The following is a 24,445-nucleotide window of genomic DNA, read 5'->3' on the forward strand; positions in this document are numbered from 1 at the left end:
TTTCGATAAGTCGCGGTTACTTGTGCGAAGGAGATGCGGAGCTCGATTAACGAACCAATCAGGACGTAGCGTTCAAACGAACAAAATCTGTGTATGAAATGAAGCTCTTTGTGCATCGAGATGAGGATTGTGTTTAAGTGTCTGAGAGAAATAATGATTTTTCACACAGTAATACAGTGTTGCGCTAAAAATAGTTATTAGAAATAGTTTTTAGACGATGTGAAAGTAAAATGGATCATGACCTCAAGTTAAAAAATGAACATCATGAGAGAAGGCAGTATATTCGATTACAAATAATTAAATTCTTGGTAATATTCCATTTCAACATTACAAATAATATTTTCGATATTAAAAATCGTCCGACTATAGCATTGAACGATTACTACTCGATTAAACAAATATTACAATGAGTCCTTATGCTTTTGATGTGATTTCTTTACTGCCTTCAGGCCCATTTCTCTAAACCTTTGGTCAATGGCAATAATGAATGTCGAGAACAATACAATCTTGACGAGAGTGCTTGCTTGAACACCACATGTTCTATCGGTGATTGCAAACACCTTTCTAATTTTTTTCAATTTTTTTATTTGTTCGCTGATATGTACATACTTGACAATTGATTTACGCACTATTTGCAAACCATTCACGAGGCACTCTGCAACGCAATTACATTGCGTATTGTAGCCATTCTTGGTGTAATGGTGGATTATCGAAAAACCATTTTCTGTTCTACATCGATTTCGACACCTTAATAGACACCATGGATTGACGTCAAATTTCAGCTTTCACGCGAAACATGACACGAACCGTGATCAAATCCCTCGACACGTAACTCGATTTTAGATTTGGTCCAGAACGCCATATTTTATCATCATTCTAAAATCCTTTGACCTCAAGACTAGGAAACAATTCGTGACAATTTAAATTTAAAATTGAAAATTTGAAAAATCATAGTAGTAATAACGACAAATTACAATAATTAACGCGTATAATATTTAATCTGTCTCGTGGCAAATGCCACAATAATCAGTGACATAGTGACATATTCAAGCATTGCCGGGGAAGCTAGTAGTACGAATCAATGTATGACGAAACGAGGTTCCGATTTCATGATTAAAAATCAAGTGTTTTTGTAGAGACTCTTCTGAATTTTTATAATATTCATTTCTTGTCTAATTCAATGTACATGTTAATTCGACCATTTCTTTTATGTATTTTCCAACAACTATGAAAAATGTGCTAACATCATTTTGTAATCAGAACAGAATATCAATTCCAGTTATCACTTTTGCATTCAATAAATACATGCCTCTTTTCGTACTAATAAACAATATTAATAGTACAGGCATTACATGATTCATTTACGAAATAGAGTCTCATATTTTTGTTTGTAGAGTTACGTTCAAAACTGAAATGTTCGAAATAATTGAAAAGCCCAACCAGTTTCAATTTTTGTGTCAAATGTAAAATTCGCATACACACAACGATGCGATTTTTTCTCAACATTTATAGGTTTATTTTTATTTAATTGCTTTCATGATTGAAACAAGATTTTTCTGTGAAAAAAATGTAATTGGATTCTGTACAAGCGCGTATGTAGCATCTTCGGCGACCAAATATAACTAACATAAAGAGTGACCTAAAAACGACGGTTTTTTCGCCCATTTTGGATCCCTTGTATTATCAAATAACAAATGCAATTTGATATTTTTATTATATTATATTATCAAGCTAACGCGTTAACGAACTTTAACCTCTGATATCTCAGAAACTAATTGTCAACACAACTTGAAAATTTCCACCGATTCATGTCTTGATATTAGCGATCATTTGGCACAAGCGGAAGTTCGAAAATCAAGTAACAAATTTTTGGGTCACTCTTTAAAACTGCAAAAGAAATAGTAAAGTAGTTTCACACTCTGTTGAATTTTTCAAAGCAGCATCCTCAACGACCGAGTGCCGGAGCCTCGCGAATTCATGTGCACCGCGTTTCGTTCTTTTTTACTTTGGCACGTGATGCGCCATGCTGCTCGCATCGCGCAGTGTCGCCGACGCGTAAAGGAACGCTGATAGAACTCTTTAAGAATTTCCCACGAGGTGGCAATCACGAAGACGATCCCATACTTGAAAGGGTTCACAGCTCTTTTTCAGGCGTTCCATAAACTGTTGAATCGACGCTGCGATTGAACGACCGCCAAATGACCAGTTACGCGTGGCTCTGCCGGTTTTGATGCTCCGGCGCGACTATAAACCGGCAAATTGATTCCCTTAACGTCGCCTCTCGCTCTTAACGTCACCGTTTCTCTTAACATTCCATTTTCGTCGGCCTCGTCGCTGTAGCGTTTCCGTCCTTGAACAACAACTCCGACGAAACCTCTATATAGAAACTTTTCGACCACTCCCATGAAAATGAACCTAGAGGAATTCGAAACGACGTTGATGAAGAACGGCCGACGGCGGAGGGAATCTCGGTGAGCTTGTCCACGTGAAATTGCATTAATAAATTTAGATTCCTTCGACACCTCTTCGGAAGTTCCGCGTCCGAACTTACCATTCATTCTCGTGGTTACGGCGATGTCGAACTGTAAGTATATTGCGGATTTTATGGCACGTCGTTTCGTTGCCTGTCGATACCAATTCATAAGATTTGACCGATTCCATCGAACGCGTTAATATTTACCGGCTTCCAAGTATACTTCAGATTTTCCAACTTATTTCATCACAGCGATCGCCGATTTTCAACATTTTTACGTTCAACTTTTCTCTCTCGACTGCTTCCATTATTTTAAACATTTTAAAAAGTGAAAAATAATAGTATTCATACATTTTTCTGACATTTCTGTCTCACGTTTTGTCTACTCGTTCTTCAAAATCCACGGTCCCATCACATCGGGCTAACTTGGCGTCACATATCATTTTCGAAAGAATTAATTGCAAAATATTTTTACCTGTAAAAAGTTCGTTTTGAAAAGTCGCGGATACCTCATCTCGATGCACGAGGAAGCACGCGAACGTATTAACTAACACCCATACGTTCCTTGGTGTGAAAATTCGCCGATTTGCTATGTTTACATTCCGTAAAATGATCGATGTCTTTCCGTTGGTACTGCGAGACGTATTTTTGCAAATGTATCATAATTTGTTGATTCAAAGTGTGGAGCAAAAATGGGTGAATGATTACACTAGGATCATTCGTGCGACTATTTCCGAGCAGCACACGAGGGTTAAAGGTCCTGGCTGTGCAGAAACATTTGTAAGAGTAGTATAGTGTCGTGCAGGGTGCCGAAGAGAAGAATATTAATCCGCATCTCCCACACAGGGATTAAGAATGAAATAGTCGCAGGTGTAGCTTCCGTAGCTTTTGCTAAGTAGAACGGGTATACCACTTGCGAAATTAGGTTTAAAATAGCCGGCGGAAACGAGCCCCGCCGGCGCAGCAACAAGTGACCGACTTGCTTTCTTATCCGAATCATCGGATCCGATCGGAACGACTCCGTTCGGGAACGAAATTAATTGTAAGCGACTCCCTTAACGCAATTATTGGCGTGCATAGCCATGGACGAGTAAGTATGTGTCCTGTTACTTTGAGGACAATCGAGCGTTACTCGTTAAGTATTGAACCGTAAGTACGAAAGCAACGTTTAACATTATTTGTTGATTTCACGTTGATCTTTTCACGTTTTATCCGAATGTATCTGACTTTGATCTGCTCATATAATAATGTCCTGAATTATTTGTTGGACCAAGAATATCTCAAATGCATTTCCCGATTCGAGAGAGACATTTTCTAATGGATTGTCTGGGAGCCAGGCTATTTTGATTTCGTAAAATCACTTTAAATCGTAATTTTTCAGACAATTGTACATGTTTACTTGCAGTTTGCCATATGAATACGCGAAAGTTTCGTATACGAAGGCGACAAGTTCATTGAACAAGATTAAAACAGATTCAAAATTGAAAAGGATTAGAAACCAAGATTTATGCTCACCATATGTGATTATGCTCACCAAGACGTTTCCCTGGGAACAGAGAAGGATTTCTAACATTTTTTAGAACCACATAAAATTAAGAAGATAATGTGGCAGAATAAACTAGGCTATTCTGTACATATAATATAATTTTTCTTCTCAGTTTCGTCCACTAATAGAACAATTCGAAAGCATTTATTCTGCTGTGATAAATTACGACAAGAATCAACGTGAAATCAGAAATCGTTTCTCAAAAGACCACGTTAAATCGTACAGTCCCCTGTAAATGTAAAAATGTAAAATTTTTTTCAAACATTTCGGAATACCTTTTATTTGACCAACGATTGCGCGACACATTCTTGCAGATTGTCATCTGAGATTGAAGGTGGTCTTTTACGAAACGGTTCGCAGTTCGTGTCAGAAAACAGTCGCTATGTTCTGAAACCGAGACAAAGTAATGATTAAATTCCGAAACTTTTCTACGAGCGCAAACAGCGCCGCGCGGCAGGAACCTCTGCGGGCTAGAAAGCAAACGTAATATCTTTTTGTATTTCTAAGGTAAGTTCGCCGGTGATTACAGTAGAGTTTGCGGTGGAGCTTCGCGATGCGTGCGCCGCAAGTCGTAATTCGTATTAACGACGAGAACACGTGCCGCGTGCGCGGCGTAACGCTCGCGGAACGTTGAGGAAGTATTCGCGTGTACCGAACGAACTGGCGGTGCGTGTAATTTGTGGCGGTGAACTCGAGACTCGAACTTCCACTTTAAAATTTCTTTCTGTCACAGAAGTTTCGTTTCTCACCGGTAAGTACCAGTTGCGTTTAATCTGCAATATGCGAGTAAGCATCGTTAGGCTTAACTTCACCTTCGCAACCCAGAAATCTTTCACTTTTGACTGTATAGTCCTGTACATCTTGACGAGAAAATGTCGAAAATCGAGGTCTTAATGCGAGGAATTCTCGGGTTCAAATGTTATGCGTGTTTAAACATGCTGCCATCTTAAAGGGAATGTATAATCCAAGTAGGTTGGGATTAGGTCGTTGGGGAGGCAACATGGCGGCGCCCCTACCTGTCAAAAACGCTTAAAATCGCTCAACTTCAAACCAGTGAATTCCTCGCCTTAAAATATCGATTTCTGACAGATACTCGTCAAAATGTACGTGATTATACAGTAAAAAGTGAAAAATTTCTGGGTTGCCTAGGTGAAATTTAACCCCTCTTTACTTTCAAAAAATCGACGAAAGGAGATTCTCCGCTATAGTTAATTTAAGTCTATGGGTTATAGAATAAAATAAAATGCCCAAAGAAAAGATATTTGGCACCATTTGAAAAAAAATTGCATAATTCATGCACCTTTTTAAGATGAGAAATATAACGTCATCTTCTATGAATAAACTGATCGAATCGAAGAAACAGAATTTTTATGTTGAAATCATATTTTTCGGGATAGAATCATACATTTTTGAGACACCTGCATTTTTCTAGTTCATATTTGTCAGTATATATTTTATTTAGAGCGCAAAGATTGTTACTTGGCACGGGTTATTCAACGGTTTTTTTTTTAAAGAACGATGAACTACGTTCGTGCTGCATGTACTTTTAAAATATTGCAGCTTTGTTCTAAGGAATTTTTTTGTACGATTATGAATAGCGGAGATATTTAGGTTCAGAGTATCCTCAAAATTTGTGCTTACGATTAGTATCAACAGAAAATGTGTCTCTGCTCTTTTAGCTTTGTGTAATATTCCATTGATAATTAAAATCGTACTAAAAAAGCACACGAAGAGTGTCGGTCTAATTGCTGTGCAATTATGAAGGCGTTTGCAATCTGTGTCCGGACAAAACGTCCGATTACAGCCATGAGCGACCTTAATGAAACAATCGTTAAATAATTGCGTCGAATACAATCGGAGGTCAATTACGATGTAATCAATACGCTGCACCGGGCGGAGTATTAATCAATAATTAAAGTGGTGTCGCATACGCATCAGACTGTTCTAATAATTCTTGCAGTTCGAATCAATAGAGACCAGAATGAACGATCAACACAGAGTTCGCATAAGCTTGACCGAGAAAGTGTTACGACCGTTTTCTTTAAAACAACAAAAAGTATGTTTACTTTTTTTTTTATGAAAACGCTTTTCTATTTCGGTACAGTAAACAAGTTAGGACGATGCGAACATTTTTCTCGATATCTTTGTACGTAACTAAATATTACAGACATTATCGTTTCCGGAATTAGTTCAACTTTGATTGACGAGTTAATTAACGTTTACAAAAGAAACAAAAATACTTAGCTCTCTTTTTACGTTTTGAACACAGCAGCTATGTGTAAGCGTTTTTTGGGTAGCTGTATTTGCTTTTAATTGAAAATGTTTACTATATTATACATCTTCTTATGATAACGCTATACCGATACAAAACAAACGAAATGTTTGGAGAAATATTCTGTTCGATAAAAGCTGTTCTATTTAGAAGAGCTTATGGTTGTCCCGGGTTACATGCTGAACGAGCACTAGTTTCACCTTGCTTAGAGGGTAACGCCCACCTTGAAGATTCAAAATTTCATACCAACTACGTTCTCGGAAGCGTGCTTCATAGCGCTACGAGTACTTCAAGCTCATGTTCTCCAAAACCGCATCTTCGCGAACTGTGGCCACGATTTCTCAAGAGCCACTCTATCGATTCACTTCAAACTTTGCTAGCTTGTTTTCGAGATAAAAACCCAGAATCCGCAACGAACTTTTCTTTATATTTTGTCCAGATTTCATTTTACCATGGAAATAGAGTCATATTTCCAAAATAAATTTTCAAAAGAGCTCTCCTGAGAAAAGAATACCAGCATTATTCATAATAAAAGGAATCTCAACATTACTGATTATTAGACTGCAGATTTTATGCATCCGTGACGAAAGCGAGTAAATGCAATTTAAATCAGTGAAAACCATAAACGAATTTAAGAATGCCAATATGTTACTTCGAACTTCTTAAGATTATCAAAGAAGGGAGGCATCTTCTAATTCTTCTATCTTCATCTTCTATAGTATTACCTACATGTAGTTCTGACAATTATTATAATTACACTGCGGGCTTTTTATGACAAAAGAGACTTAAAATGCAGAATTGTAAAAATATTCGAGGAATCCAAAAATTTTACTGTATTAATACCAGCTCATTAAAATTATTAGTAAATCAATGTAACGGCGAATAGGTTATAAAAAAATTAGATCTCTTTAGCGAGATATTTGTGAATTTACCATAGAATTATCGCATAAATTCCATCATGATGACGGCATCATAAATGCTATTTTTTCGTTTAACACGAATTATGTTCGTTCACAGGGTATTCACTGGACAGGTCACCCTAGCTCCTATGTATTGTAGTTGATGCAGACAATTTTAATTTTCCATAAAAATCTGCAGTCTAATGATAATTCACGTATTAGTCAATAGAATTCGTTCTCGCAAACTTCCATGTATAAACACTATTGTCTTTTGTGCGCAGTTCCGTTTCGTCTCTTACATTCCGCTTAAATCTAGAGAACGGGACATTCAAATGAGAACACCTAAATATCTCTGTTGTTAATAATATTATAGAAAAAGTGTATACGATATACTACCGTTTATCTAATGTTAGGATATTTGCGAAAAATTCTTCGGAAAACACTGAATATTCAATAGTCAGGCATTGGACTGATCGTAAGAGTAATCCGACCACTATTCTCCAAAAACTCGAGAAAAGCACGCCCGTGGCAGTAGCTGGCTAGAAAAATTCTGAATATTAAAATTCTGTTGGCGTGCGCAGTGGTTTTGGAGAAATCGGCTCGTAACGCTGCATTCGATCTGGCCTGTCTGCATTTCTGCATATAATATAATGGGATTTCATTTAGTCGAGCAATCGACGCGTTTGAATGTCCGGGTACGTGATTAAACGCGTATCGAAATTTCCCCGCAACAAATTACACGCTCGCGTTAGCTGCTCGCACCCTCTGAACCTTTGTTAGCCGCAAACCAGGACAAACCGTCGTTTCGGTGTTCCTCCGCAGCTGGTCGTTCGAGCGGCCATTAGTTCCCGTCGTGTTTAGGTTCGCGCTTGTATCGGGCTTGTGTTAACGTTGCACGGCGATTTCGTTGCAGGCATGCCGGGCAAGAAGAACACGATAACGTATCAATGCTGTCCGGAGCCGTACGTCGACGTCACCTTCACCATCCAAATCCGAAGGAGGACGCTCTATTATTTTTTCAACCTGATCGTGCCGTGCGTCCTGATATCGAGTATGGCACTCCTGGGCTTCACGCTGCCGCCGGATTCCGGGGAGAAGCTCACCCTAGGTAACGTAACTCGTAGCATGCCTTGCCTGCATATTACACCAGCCAGACACGTCTATACTTTTTAGTTTGTATCTCTCTGTCCTTCAACTATCTCTTCTGTGTCTCACTATCTTATTTCCGTTGATTCTTTCCCGACGAAACTGCTCGAACGGTTTCGTACTCCACCGACGGTTTTTTAACTGGCTATTCTGGTTTCTCGAAATATCGATCCTTCCTCTTTTTGCTCTTTCCTTGTGTCGTCGAATATGCGTGCAAAACGATTTATTCGAATTCGTAAAATTAACGTGGTGTTAGAAGTGCAACTGTAAAAATATATATAACTCGTGTAATTTTGATCTATTCGTACCTGAAACAAATCACACATGTAGTTCAAATGCCACTAAACATATATGCAATATCTCAATTTAAAAAGTTCAATCTTTTTTTTTTTTAACAATTCCTGACAATTCGCGTGAACACGGCCTCAAAAACCAGAATACCTTCTCGAACAATATGATCGACTTCGAACTGAAAGAACAACGATAGCATCTCGGAAAAATAGATACGCTTACTTCCATTAATAATTGTACACTTTTTAAACTTTTTTCAAATTGGTTCAAGTGACGCAGTGAATAGTAAAGTTTTTTTTTTATGTAAGCTCTTGCTGAAAGATGTAAAAGCATGTACTACTTCACACAGAAACATGTCCTCGCTAATATTGGACGCTGTTGAGAGGTCTGATCGATAGGTATTGCATCGAAATCATCGATACGGATTTTATTGACACTGTTCTGATCGACATGAATTCACTGAAATGAAGTTTGACCGACACCGGCAATAACCGGCAACGATACGATCGACATTAACTTTGATACACATGTATACACTCTTACGTGCACCAACATGATGCAATAGTAAGATGTTCCTGAATATTTTTATGTTTTAACAACGGAAACCCAACCACTCGTCGTTGCAAATTAATGCTGTTGGTCAAGCTTCTATTCGATGAACGCTTCTCGGTCGAAATTTTCATTTTCGGTTATTTGCAAACAGTTTTTAGTGCAAAAAGTCTCTCGACCTCGAAAAATCAAAGCAAGGCGTCTCTATCTACCGAGAAATGTTCGTACCTCCCAAAACATTGGCTTTAAATTTAAAACAATGATAGACTGCGGGTTTTATGCGTTTACGACAAAAATGAAAGCGTACAGTAGCCAGAAAAATTCAGTAAGTTCAGAAAAAACGCTGCTATATTTTTTCCACATGATTGGAGAAAGGTAGCAGAAGGAAAATAAATCTGTAGTCTACAAGAAATCTGTGATTGTTTCTTGCAGTCATTGGACTGCAATTAGGGCGTTTACTATCCGGATTACTCGTTATAACTCGAAATGAGATTGAGATTCGCACCCGAATATGAGAACTGGTGCTCTTACTATTCTGATATTCGGGATCCGGATCTGAATCTGGATTTCAAGTTATAATGAGTAATCCGGGTACTCGGATATCCGGATAGTGAGAGCCTTAATTGCGATCAATTTTCACCTCGCACAAAGGCCCGCGGTCTATTCACCGAATGTATGTAAATTCGAGAGACCAGAATGAAACCCATTTACCAAGATGACAGTCAATCGCCGAGACGAAAGTCAGGAGAGAGCGTTCGTTCGAGTATTTTCGTCACCCCCCTGTATGTATTCAGATCTGTCTATATCTATCTTTCTCTCCCTCTATCTCTCTACATATATCTGTTTCTATCTGTATATTGTATGTATGTACTCATACACTTGGAGTCTTGCGACTGTTTGACTTTAATCGGGTTATGTTCCTGATAATTTGAACCTATCGGCAACTAACGCTGACTGTCCTGCGTTTCTTTTGTTTGGACGATGAAAGGGAAGTAAACGGGATCGAACCCAACCCTCGATCACGGACGGCCGGACGACATTGCGAATGTACATTACGTCGGACGACGTTTTCGATTGATTTCGAAAAAGAGACGAAAAGGAAAGGCTGGAAATCGAACGAGCCTCGAACGGCGAAATTCGAGAGACACGCCTCTTACGAATCGTAGATCACAGGGGACACGGGGATAGTCGATTCACGAACCGAGGATCGATCGATCCGATTTGTTTCGGAGGAGTCGGCTCCCATGCCGAACGGTACCAACCGGTACCTTCCTCGAGCGGCGTTAATGAGAGTGGATTCTGACGTTGCAGTTTATTCCCGCAACATCTGATTGTTTCATCAATCTTCGTTCGAGGCTAGTCAGCGTGGTGTTGAATTTCTTCGATCGCGAAACCCATTCGTTAGCCGATCGACGTTGCTTGACCGTCGTTTTCACCAATATCTTCAATCTGAACTGGGCATTGTTATTACTTATTATATTGGACTGCAGAACTACTCTTGGGACAGTGAGAAATTTCGGATTTCTTGAGCAGTTGTTGTGATAAAGAAGTAATCCTGTAAGAGGAATCAAACTTGGAATTTTACGTAATCCAGACCTTCATAAAATCATGTTTTATACTTGCGCAAATTGTAGTTTCAATAAATTTGTCGATACATATATGTATCTACAGCGCAGTTGATTTAACTTCAGTTTGGCAACCCAGAAATTTTTCACTCTTTCTCATATAATCCCGTAGATTTTGACGAGAAAATGACAAAAATCCAAGCTTTAATCCTAGGAGATCGGTAATTCAAAAGTTATGCGTGTACAAAGTTGAGCGATTTTCGGCGTTTTTGACTGACAAGGGCGCCGCCATATTGATACGTACTCAGATATTACCAGACATCACCGTGTGCTTGTGCTGCCACCTAGCGGTTCAGCTCGTTAGACGACGCACGACACTGAGCACCTACCTAACATGGCGGCGGCCTTAGGTGTGAAAAACGCTTGAAATCGCTCAACTTTAAACACGTGTAACTTTTGAACCAATGAATTCCTAGTATTAAAACTTGGGCTTTGCATATTCTCGACATAATCTACAGAATTATGTAATAAAAAAAATTAATAATTTCTGGGTTGCCAAGGTGAAGTTTAACCATGCAGTTATTGTAAAAACTTACGTTGCTAGAGAGATCGTGTCTAGTTAACAATCTAAAAGGAAACGTGACCTTCATGGATTTTTTTACAACAATTGATGGACTTCATCTTTTCAGGGTTACGTTATTTAAAAGTATATACATCGCTTTTAGTCATTTGTTTGGGGCAAGATCTTTAAAAATGTCAGAGTAGCAGCCTCTCTTCCAGAAGTTATTTCCCTGAAGACTCTGCAGGATGAACTCATTTTCTTGAAGCTACATCGTCTGAAGTAAAAGAATTCATGAAAATTCTGCTAATACGTATCTTATCTAGTAAATGGAGATGTTTCTTTGTCAAAAATTTGGAAACCGTGCTCTCTGTGCAGCGTCTTTGAAAAAACATCTTTTGGGAAAGAGGCTTAACATTTCCTAAACTGGGGCTGCAAAAAAAATTACTACAAGATGAACAACATGCATTCTTTTAAAAGAGGTACTCGTTTAAAAAGGAAAGTCCATTAAATGTTTTAGAAGAAATTCCTAAACACCACCCTTTTCAGATTGTTAAGTAAGCATAGCCCCTTAAAGGATCTTATCTAACTTCTATTGCACAACAATGCTCACAAGTTATCAGAATTACTATCAGAAATTCGTAGAGGTATTCACAATGAAATAGTAAATATTAGTTCTTCTATACTTCCTCCATTTTCGAAGCTAGAATTGTGTTTCAATGTGAAAGGTCGTCGTTTCAATCAAAATGCAATCATTCATTATCTTCAGGGATCTATAATCTTCAGAGTGATTAAACAAAAAGGGACCTCGTTACATGGTCATAACGCATGATATAATTATTACGAAGTACTTAAAGGACAACTCACTTTATAAGAAAATTCATTACGAGACGTGACAATTGTAATTACTAGACTGTGAAGATTGTGTGCACTTGCAAAATATAAATATCTGAAAAAATAACAAAAGGAAGATTTCAATTAACCCTCATGATATGAGGAACATACTATGTTCGTCACAGTGAAAACTTGTAAAATGTGCTTTGAAAATAATGATCTCTAAAGTATGATGTTGTAAGTAAAACATAATTTGTTGATTTAAGGATCTTTCAGACGACTATTGGGTTGTCTCAAAAGTTTGTTTCGTTTATCTAGTTTTTTTAAGAAAGCAAATTCCGTTTAAACAAAAACGAATCGTTAAGGAACAGATGATCACGTTGATTGTATATGCTCCCGCGATTTAGCAATATTTACCCTCCGTTAGTGTCGGCAAGTGCTACACAAACGGTTAGCTTTTTCCTCTCCTCCTTTTCCCCTTCCACTATCCCATTCCACCACCATGAGCACACTCCAATGTGTGGTGTGGAATGGAAATGTTCGCCCCATTCAATCTCCGTCGCTCACGGGCAACGTGTCACATATTAGTCAGGTCACCAGAGGGGGAGTACAGTAAATTCTCGATATATGTCAACAACACGGCGTTACACTCCTCGGCGTCCCAGGCTTCCCGAGCTTCATGGCCCCTCACGGGGTATACCCTGCAGTGGTGGGGATAATTCCGCGACATTTATCATCCATGTCTTGGCGACATATATGTGACACTGCCCTCCGTATCCTATACCGGAGTCATTCGTGACTTGTCGCGGTAGTGGTGGGGATAAACTGGAGCGACCGTCAATATGTACAATTTTATTCCGATATAGGACGACGCTTTTTATTTCGAAATAAGAAAATCAGCACAGAGAATAAGCACATACTCCGTATTCACTCTCGGCCCACTCGAGAACAAAGTCAAACCGCATAGGTACCCTCATTCGAAATAGGACGAAAGCCGGTCCTGAGCCATCGCCTTATTTCGGAATAAAACTGTATTATTGAAATATCGTTGTGGGTCAGAAATGACTCCGGCACAGGCCTAGAACTCGCAGGAGTGCGAGGGTTAAACGTACACACTGCGACAGAAGCTTTTGGGACAACCTAATATTTTTTAGAGAACGTGTGAGGATCAATTTAGTCATTAGATAATAAAGTGAAATATTATTCTGTAAGTTCACGTATAGTGTACAAGGATTTTTGCAGTCTATTAACTACTGGTGCTCGCGTCAACACTCACGAATGGAGCGGTCAACGGTACAATATGTTCATCAATTTTCGTCCACCGGAGGTTCTGAGAGTTATATCACGAATTCTCTCCGCGGCGGTACGATATCTCGTGATTCTAGAATTTTCGTGATTGTACCACTATCTCCGGTGCATCCCGTCGACATGTCTCGGGAATAGGAGACGCGCGTAAACAGGAAAACTCAGTGAGTTGCATTCGTATTCCTTGCACGGCGTGCATCGATACCCGGCATACATCCGGCGTCATGGATTCACTCCAATAAGGGGAATGTGCCTCCTCCTCTTTTTGTATAGAAGATTACGATGATTTTAAGTGCCATCTTACACGCTGTCAGCTGTACAAATAAATTGGTAGCCCTCGCAATCAATTAGCAGCAACCTTATTTTAAATCCAAACCTTTTATCCGCCGAATGAAAGATTCAGTAATTTATTTATAAGGCGGAGTAAATGTGCAGAAAGCGATAGTGATTATTTTCGAAAATAATGGTGATATATAATGGTGGTAATAATGGTGAATTCGCGGAGGGAGGGCTGCGAATTAATTTGTACACAGTTAAAACGAGCCGATGGTATGAAGCAACGTGCGGAACGATGCACAATTGATTTTGAGAAGAGGACTTCTGATAGAAAAATAAATAATGTAGTACTTACTTTCCGTACAACGACCGCCGTTTTGCAGGAGATTCATTTAGAAAATGGAGAATGTGGTACTTTGTGAAATTATATCAGAATAGAATTTTTAAAGGTCTAGAATGTGATAATAAGGATCCTGCAAAACAATTAGATCTCGATTGTTACATTCTGAAATTCTTTCAATCATGTCAGACAGTTTGAAGACAATGTTAACTGTGCATTTGTAGTAGCGTGGTTGCTTCGTACTTTGAATAACGTTATAGACGAATTTATTGATAAATAGTAAGAAGCATACAAGAAGAGAAGACTGGGCCTATTTACAAAAAATCATTGTAGTTAAGTATATACTGCCGTTCATAAGTATTAGGATCTTTGGAAAGTACTCAATATTTAATAGCTAGGCATTAGAAAATAAACATACATCTTTCTTTCACCTATACAGGGCGAGTCCCCTAACGTTTGCACCTCAAATATCTTTGTTGTTTTTAATGACACGTCAAATGTCTTAAGAACAAGGTGAATCGTTCATTGGGGCTTACACGATGACATGAAAATATATGTTTCTGTTATTTTTTTTTTTGGAAATATCAGTCACCTTCATTTTTTTTAACGGGATCACCCCTTTTTAAACACTTACGATGACAGTCCATATCATTAGGAAGTCTGTGACTATAATTACTCAAGGTCATTCAAGGTCACAGGCAGAGGAGACATAAAATTGAAAAATATTATTTTTGCTAAAACATAGCGTACAGATGAGTGCTCCGACAACATTTGAAGATATGCATCTGCGTGTCATTACAACATGTACGAGTATCACCTCGGATGTACATGACAAAGTTCGATATTCCTTCAGAGCCCGTTTATAAAAATGTATCGATGTAAACAGCCATTATTTCGAACATTTATGAAATACAGGTATTCTGCTCCTACATTTTAAATCTTATGCGTTTCCTCTGCGTATGACCCTCAATGACCTTCAGTAATTATAGTCACCGAATTCCTAATAAAAGGAACAATCATCGTAGGTGTTTAGAAGGGGGTGGTCCCGTTTAAAAAAATGGAAGTGACCTTGTGACCTCTAAAAAAAAGAACATAATTCAATTGTCTGAAAATAATAATTCAGAACATAAACAGTAAATTATAATACATTGATTCCGACAGAGTATAAGCAAAGATCAGTACTGAAACACTGAAGGCTAATTGCCCGTATACTATACGTGTAAGCAAATATTTTTCCTGGCACGGTACGAAAAAATTAGCAACATGTAATAGATCAATTAAATATCAATCTCTTGTAAAACGAACGGATATCCTAAACTTCTGGACGGTGGTGTATGCTCACCTTTAAAGTAATCCTATCTGCAGAAAGACCTTCTGTTTGGTGGCCAGTTTCCGTTGTGTGACGTTCGATAAGGAAACGTGGTCGGCTCTCATCGAGAGGGTCACGTGGCTTCAATTTTGAATAGTATCTATCCCGAAGCTCTCGCAGCCTTCGAAAATCTGTATACCGCACGCCACATTGTGCATTATACACACCGACGTAGCCAACTTTGATATATCTGATGTATCCTTGACGGGGCTGGATCGATTCGCTCAAATACGCCTTCTGGGACGCGAGTCTGGATTTGTTGCTGCCAACGCGTGGACAGCGAATTAACCGTTCGCAATAACGCGTCGCTGCGTTCCAAATCGTTCCTTGGACCACATCCAAACGAACGTTTTCCATATTCTAGTAGAACCTCCGCGTTCAACGAACTCAAGATAAATCAAAATATCAGATGAAATGAGATAAATCAGAATTTTGCCATTTCAGATGGAGACTAGGTTCATCGAGTTCGTTTCACTTTGTCGATAGTGGGTGTGTAGGAGAGTTTCTTCTCTTTCGAAATTGTATAGTGTTGTATAATATATAGTAGCAGTTGAAAGGGATACGCAATTAAAATGACCTATGTGCAATCAAAAAGATCAGATTGCACAATATCGTCAAGATCAATTCAAATTCGTCCACATTACACACAGCTGACCCAAGAATATACAGTGAATTCGGGATATAGGTCGCCGAAGCCTCCACGATAAAGGTCGCGGAATTATCCCCATTACCGCGGGCTATAACCCGTGAGAGGCCAAGGCCGAGAGGTCTATGTTCTGCGCGGATCAAAGGATTCGCTGTATATGTCTCTTTGGAAGAAAGCAACAATTGGATTTAGAACAATCATCATACGCCTCTTCGTTGGATTAGATCGACTGTGCAATGATTGAATTTTCTTCGAAACAGGCACGATACAAATAATGGCCGAAGACTTAAGGGCGCATAAATCGCCCAAAATCAATTCGGAAAGGAATTCGCTAATGGAATTCGGTAATAGAATTCGCCGAATCACTTCGCGACCCTTTATCTTCCATAAGTCACTTAATCACCGCAACGCAACGGTTAGCGCCTAGAACTTGCGAATTGCACGGACGACGGGGTGGGAGGGGGGTGGGGGTTAGCATTGTTCTCTTTCCAACGAGTCCTTGAAAACTGGAGCCGGTTGGTAAGTTTTGGAACGTCGAAGCTGGATGCTGGTGTTCAGAAGTCGGGATCCAGGGTTAATTACACAAAGTCCCTGTCCTCGTCCAACTCACTTCTTCTTCGTCTTCGAGGACGCAAAGAAACTTCTCTCCCGAATAAACGGTCCGAGAGTTTCGTGTTTATCCGCGGCTACCAGCTCGTTCTCGTTTTCATTAGGGGTGTGCGGGTACGCGAAATTTCAAGTTGGAATCGAATTGAGGAATAGTGACCTACAGTCGGTGAACAAAATGAAGTGGACACCCTTTAAGGACTAATAACTTTTTTAAAATAGAACCAAACGACTTGATATATTTTTCGAGATGTTAGAAGGATTAGTTTGCTAAGTGCCGTGTAAAAAAATTTTTTAAAATTGCTATTGCTCACAAAGGTCACGATTTTTTACTTCCTCATCTGTGCCCAGAATAAAACTTTAATGTACGCCATTTTTATTTTAACGCCAGTTCAATTTTTATAAAGTAGTTTTTGGAAGATGTCCAATTAATTTTGTCCATCGACTGTACAAATGAGGGCACTTTTCGCTGCATTTGGGTCCCCCGAAATAGCTGTAATTTTTGTGCGAAATGATAAGTTATGTCAAAACGCGAATCGTTGCAAATTTTTAAGGTGAATTCACGATCAGATTTTGAGATATCACAGATTATAATATTAATGCGTCATATCACACTATAGAACGTCTTTTAGACCATTCTAGTAATGTTAAAAACTGTTTCCATGATCCTCCAATTTTTAGTAACGAATTTAAATAAGGATTTTAAAGTTCATAAAGATCGATATTTTCGTATTTACGAAACATTGATTATAAATATTCGTAACATGCACAAACGTCATAGAATATTTATCGATAACATTTTCTCCCATTGTTCATGTTTCCCGACATTTTTGTGGTTCGCAATATATTATACTCGCAATAGATTTATATTATCTGCATCTCGGTCCTTATGGAATGAATGAACAAATGCAATTTCATATTATGCAGAACAGCAAAAAGAGGACATTTTTAAACCCAGAATAGATGCTTTGTATTATAGCAAATACGATATTTCAACTGAGAGTCCATTACTAGTGACAGCATATAAGCAATCCCGGTGCCGCGGAAAACAGTATCATATTTTCATACTTCTTAATACAGGTAAAGCCGGAGGAGAAACAATTATATGTGGAATATTCTTGAACATGTGAAAATGATACTCGAACTGTTGGCTGTTGCGGCCATATTATGACAATTGTATGGTATCTCGAATATGGTCAATATCGTGGGATACAGGTACCAAACCAAGGAATATGTAGTATATCTATAACACTACCTAGAAACTAAATAGAGTTACCAAAATAGCCTAAAAGTCTGTACGTGTTAGGTTGATGGGTTAACGAACTTTAACCTGTGATATCCCAGAAACTAATTGTCAAATGAGCTTGAAAATTTGCACCGATTTATGTCTTCATACAAGCTATCATTTAGCACAAAAAAGTTCAAAAATTAGAGGAACACAGAGGAGCGAATTTTTGGATCACTCTTTGCTCGGGATGGGGTGGGGATCCCAAAAGTTCATGAAATTTAGGTATCCGTGATTTCGGGTTTCCAAAATTGTAGTCGGATCGTGTCAAAATTTTCAATGTTCAGGTACCCGAAACTGCAGTCGGGTGGAATCAAGTTTGGAGATCCCAAAAATTTGTGATCACATGACCATGGCGCTTTTTGCATTTCAACTTTTCGGGTATTCGAACACTGCAAATTCCCGGGATTCTGACCCGAGGCTCCGGTACCCTCACACCCCTGGTTTTTGTGTTTCGGGCCAGAATTATCGACGTACCAAGCACACTATTTTAGCTCGCGATTTTCGATAAAACGTATAATCGAAAAACGACGGCCATATCTTCGAACAAGGCAGGTTCTAATGGGAACTGTCCTGCTCGAAACATTGACGTGAAGCCTAAACGACGAGTTCGCACACGAGGATAAATTTCACGCTCGGTTGGGTACAGGATGTTCCAAAATTGTTGGCCCGCAGTCCAATAATTATGTTTTACAAATAAAATGGATTGTCAACAATTATCGAAATGTTGACTATTGCATTAAATACGAAGATGTATTAACGTATTATAAAAATTGTTTCGGGTACAAGAGGTTAGAAAGTTTCTCCAAAAAATGACGAAGTGAATAATTTTATAAAATTCTAGAATAGAATTATATTTAATTTCAGTTGCCTGCAAAATGTGAACTCGCATACATTCATAGACTAAGGGCAATAGCTTCGAAAAACTGATTGGAAATTTTCCAATGAAAAACCAACTGCTTAAGCTTGGAATAGCAATGAAAAAGTATGGAAGATAACGTATGGTATGTACCTACGTATTTTACCTTTCCTGTTTATGTATGCAGAGTAGAGATGGCAAGTGCTCTCTGAAGGACCATGCACGGTCTATTCATTATCTTTAGCACTCCTGAAAGCCATCGCGAGGAAAACTAAAGAGGTTATGGGATGTTTTTGAACCCATACTTCCATTACACATTAATCTTGAAACAATTGTTTTTTTACACAGTCGTACAACTAAACTTTGTGTAGTTGTAGATTGAAGTGTCATAATCATAGCAAATTTATTTATAAAGAAATTCATTCTCTGTTCTCGTTGGTCTACAAAAATTTATATCCGGAAACGAAAAATTTCTGATTTTTACAAAATCTTCATTTTTGCTAAATGTTTAGAAACAGAATAAATTTTTTCCATAAAGTATCATAGTCAAATGTTCGATTGTACTTCAAAATTTAAAAATGTTCCTGGTTAAATTATTGTGCGTTATAGCAATGGTAATTTATGATTATCACAATGATATGATTATGAATGTAATGTGAAACGATTTCAATTTATAATTTAAAAATATGTAAGAACTAAAAGCAAAATCAGGCAGCAATAAAAACGTAAGTTTCATATTAATATTGAAAGAATAGATGAAAGACCAGTGTGAATTTCTACATACCGGTTTTCTTTTGATAATACATAAACAGATGCTTAATTATAGACTTAGAAGCAAGCAATTTCTTACATGACCCGTTTAACTACTGACAGTAAACTACTATTTCCCAAGCTTGGAGATCTTCCAACTATTTTATGCTCTACTTGTTCAAATGCAAATGAGAGTTTAATGCAATCTATAATACAAAAACAGAATATTCGAACAACCAAATCGTTCTACGAATACGTTTAATTAAAATTTCCACTGTATATTTCACATAAACTTACCTCTTTTTCCATCAAAAAACAAAAATCGTATCGCGCAGCGACATTTTTGGAACAGCCTGTACATCGATTACCGGGGGTGGTTGAACTCGTTTATCGACGTAATATGTGTCTGTCGTTGTTTATTATTATCACCGTCTTTGGCGGGGTATTCTGGTTTTCCATTTTCAAAAAATCGATTTTTCTTTTCTTTACATTTCCCTTAAGTACAAGTGTGGTAGAATATGCGTGCAAAAGGATTTGTTCGAATAAGCAAAATTAACGTAGTTATAGACATTTGACGAATGCAGCTTACGTTGCGCGATACCGATGGTTGATAATGTTTAAACGCATTTTTCTCGAAACAACTTATTTTGAAACGGTTGCCACGGTATCTCAAGACCCAGTTCACCAATTTACTTGAAATTTTATCGCGCGAGCAAAAAATTTTTTAAATTCGTCAATCTTTTCATATTTTTTAAATAATCAAGATTTTCCATTTTTTTCTCGATTCGGGCCAAAGCTACATTCATACTGAATAATAAACAATTTTTTTGTTTTGAATTAGTAGAAAAACCGAAGCCGTAGCAACCGTCGACCCATGTTTTTCAAAACATAATAGAAAAATATATAACTCGTGTAATTTTGATTATTATTACTTTAAAAAAAATTGCACATGTGCTTAGGATACCAATGAATATGTGTAAAAAATCGCAACTCAAAAGGTTCAATAGTTTTTCGGAGAAAAATTGGTCTTGAGAATCAGAATACCCCCTTAAGGGAGCATTGACTTCGATCTTCTTCTGGATATAAAATGCTGGTATGGGTATCGCGTGGCAACAATTTTGGAACACGCTGTAGATCGATGACTGGGGGTGGTTGAGCTAATTTATCGACGTAATCTGGATCTGTCATTCTTTAACATGAAATACTGCGGTATTATTGCCGTCGTTACGGGAGCCAATTCTCGATACTTCAATCTTCTTCTAGAAATGAAATGCTTCTCCGTCCGACATAGCTTATTTACGGCACGTTCATAATTATGGCGGTCTTATAGTGGAAGACGATGTACTTTCGACGTGCTCTCGGTGTTCCCTCGTTTCGAAGGCTTCTGACGTGGAGATAGTATCACGATTTCTCGTATAATCATCCACCGTTTAGTCGTCAGCGTGCATTTACTGGAAATGGACTTACAGGGTTACGAGTTCCAAGTTTCAAATGCCGGGAAGCTTTCCTGCTGATACTCTGGTAATGACTGGTTATTTGTGTTCATATTGGAAGATCGCATCATCAATTTTGATATATCTTCGCAGAACCGAGAAACTGTGCGGGGGGGGGGGGTCAATCTCGTTGTCGCCGCGCGACACCAATTCAACATTAAAGTCGTGCTGACTTAAATAGAACTTGAAAGAAGCTCGAAATGACTGAACGGAGCTGTGATCCGCGATTCTTGCGTTATTTTTACAACGAATTAGAGCGAATTAAGATCGCGTTCTCTATACGTCACTCTAACATAATACAAACCTACGGTTTTAGCAATGGAAACGTTGAAAGGATCGAAGCCACGTTCTATGTTATTACTAGACTGCGGGCATTTGCGTACCTCACAGAAACGATCAAATAAAATACAACATTGTCGAAGTGTTGGATGAATTTCGATTGATTGATATTTGTGAAAAAGAAAAATAAATTTTTAATCTTTTGTATAGAAATCCGCAGTCTAGTTAATACTACTCATTATAGTTCGGATTTATTAAGACTATATTGTGCTGTCCAAAATAAGCGTCTCCCACCGCACTTCGTTAATATTATATTTGCATTACAGTATTTCTAAATTCCATGTTAGACGTACTGGTTGAACATCTGTTCACACATGGAGAAAATTAATAAATTTATTGGTTTTATTGTGTCCCATCTACGTAAGGAAGGAGAGAAATAAAAATAAGATATATGTATATATTAATATACTAGTACCTATCGTCTGTAATGTTTCAAAGAGCATTACACGTTATCATAATTTATTGATCAGAAGTTGTGATGGCTCATATGGTACCAACTTTATTTAGCCAATAACCCTGCAATAATAATGCAGTTCTAAAATGGTAATGAAGTTCTTCAAATATTCTTGAATCGAAGCAGGGATTTAATGAAAATGTATTTTTTTTTCTTTAATCATTTGAACAAGTCGAAAGAAATGTTGTAATAGTCTGAAATTCTTCTAATGTCTTCGAAATGTTGTATTTCCACACTTTTGTCATAAATGCATAAGAGTCTAGTCATATTACATCGAATATATCGTTATATGCAATTTAATATACGGGTAATTTGTATAATATTTTGACAAATTCATCATACAATTCATTACAAAGGTAATTTATACTAAATAAATTGTATGTAATTATATATATTGTAAATGATATAATAGAATAGAAATAGATAATTATTGCAATGTCATTCGTTAAACAAAGTTGGAACATTGACGGCATGACGCCTCGCACAATACTCAACACGCTATAACGCGCAACAACCCTAAAACAGCTAGAGGCCTTCGCACGGGGAGGCTAGCATTCCCAGCGGCGATGACACCGTAATGACCGTGCGTGATGATCCGTATATCCATCTAGCAAAATTATACATTCAGCGCCGCTCATGATTATTCAAACAACAGAGATTTTACACTTTACCCTGCTTTTAAGAGATGAATATATGTAAACGTCCCACGCTATCGTTGGTATACACGGCCCGTTATTAGAATAATTAACACTTCTTTTTAACGTAAAATTGCTTTAATTGCATCCGTCCTAAGTCCCAGCTGCTGGGCTTTACTTCTGCCAACAATCTTATGAGACGAATTAGGTCGTAAAATGAAAATTGTGCTTTCCATAAAGCGGGATAGCACATTAAAGAGTTTACGAAACGCAGGAAATAAATTAGCGGAGGAGTTTGTGAAATTAGTTCAAGGAAGGTCAGAGATTGTTTAAAATAATATTTAGAGGCTGGATGTATGGAGGAGACCTTTAGAATTATCCATTCTTATAATTGAGAATTGTTATATTGTAGTTTAGTGCATAATTTTCGGTGTGAAATTGTTTCATTTTGTGAATACAATATTCTATCTTGCGAACATTTAAAGTTGTGCAAATAATTATGCAAATTGTTCTACACATAATTACAGTATCACCCGGCCCGTTGCGTTGATGTTATTAAAAGCTATGTAATTCGGTTACAGATAATTTCGAGGTGCAAATATAATTCGTTAGGATTGTCGTTGCAGTTTCTACAAAATATGATCGAAAAACTTAGACAAATTAATAATATCAAAAACACAATGCACATTTTGTTCATATATTTTTTAGATAGACAATTTAAGTGTTAAACATGATCATGAAAATAACGTTATGAAAGGTTATTCAAATTTTAAAGGATCATTCCACGTCCAATGAATCATTTTCCAGGAATTTTGCTGAAAATTAAACATGATGTATATAAAATTAAGAGAGGTCTGTTAAGAGAGCAACTGCTTGCCAATTCTCATCTTGAAAACCCCTGTTTCAAAAATATAAAACGACATGATGAGATTCTTTGAAGTCTCGACAACGGAATAAGCTTTGATTCAGGCGGGAGCTATTAAAATTAACGTCGTAATGAGCTGTTAAGGTCTTGTGTGCCCTATTTCGCTGTCAGCCTCACTTATGCCCCTTATTACCTTCAGTATGGTCCACGGACAATTTTCATACCGGTCTCGAGGGTCTAATTTCTCTCTGCAGAAGAGGTTCAGCAATCGATCGTGGCCGAAAACACTTGCTGTTTGTTCAACAAATTATAAACAATTACGAACGAACCTGATATTGTCCGCAATTGGTTCTGTGCTCCACTTCTGTAGGCATAAATGCTTTCAGAGTACATTATGGAATAATATCGGTGACGAGCAGACTGCGCATCTTTATACAAAACAGGAAATTTCTAATATTGAAATTTTTAATATTATGTCTTTATTTTAGGACGAAAGAAAATTTTATTCTTCTGTCCACTTAATTTTGTCCGCGACTGTATGTTGCAACCTAATACTCTCGTCTCGAGCCAGATGACTGTTCGAACAAATTACTCTACGGACAAACATTTTGTTCGATATAAAGCTTCGCCGAGCTCATTCGGGGAAAGAAGGGGAGCACGGGGAACAGTGGTGGAAACACGGCTTCCTTGTGACGAACGATTTCACAGGGGGCCGACAGGTCGACCTGAAAAACTGATCCCAAACAGGAAGCGGGGGAAATTCAGTTTTCATTCGAAACGGCGCGATGTTTCGCGGATAATGACAGGTCGGATCGATTCTGGCAGGGATTCGAGCTTTCGTCGGTGTTGTTCCTGATGTTCAATTGCCGCTATCCGTGCGTCCACGCCTGTATGTGTACACGTATACACGTGCAAACACGAACGTGTCCTGCATACCTTGCGCCCCGTGAGCCCGCATCGGTGTATAATTCCCCGATCACCATTCGACTAAGAAAACACCGTGAAAATACTCTGTCTTGCGTGCTTCGCTCCCTTTGGGGACCAACATGGGACACCAGACGTGGGACAACTTCCTGTGATATGGTTACG

At 38.1% G+C, this 24,445-nt stretch overlaps 1 protein-coding gene across 1 annotated transcript in view; it reads left to right on the forward strand.

Moving 5' to 3' along the window:
- Positions 1-24,445, forward strand: part of Nachralpha6 (nicotinic acetylcholine receptor alpha6) — a 471,989-nt gene that overhangs the window by 292,192 nt on the left and 155,352 nt on the right. The window contains exon 8 of the mRNA XM_076785216.1: positions 8,104-8,298. Coding sequence (XP_076641331.1) covers positions 8,104-8,298 — 195 coding nt within the window. The remainder of the gene's footprint in view (positions 1-8,103; positions 8,299-24,445) is intronic.

The sequence above is a fragment of the Halictus rubicundus genome, chromosome 3 (genome assembly GCF_050948215.1).
Source record: "Halictus rubicundus isolate RS-2024b chromosome 3, iyHalRubi1_principal, whole genome shotgun sequence".
NCBI lineage: Eukaryota > Metazoa > Arthropoda > Insecta > Hymenoptera > Halictidae > Halictus > Halictus rubicundus.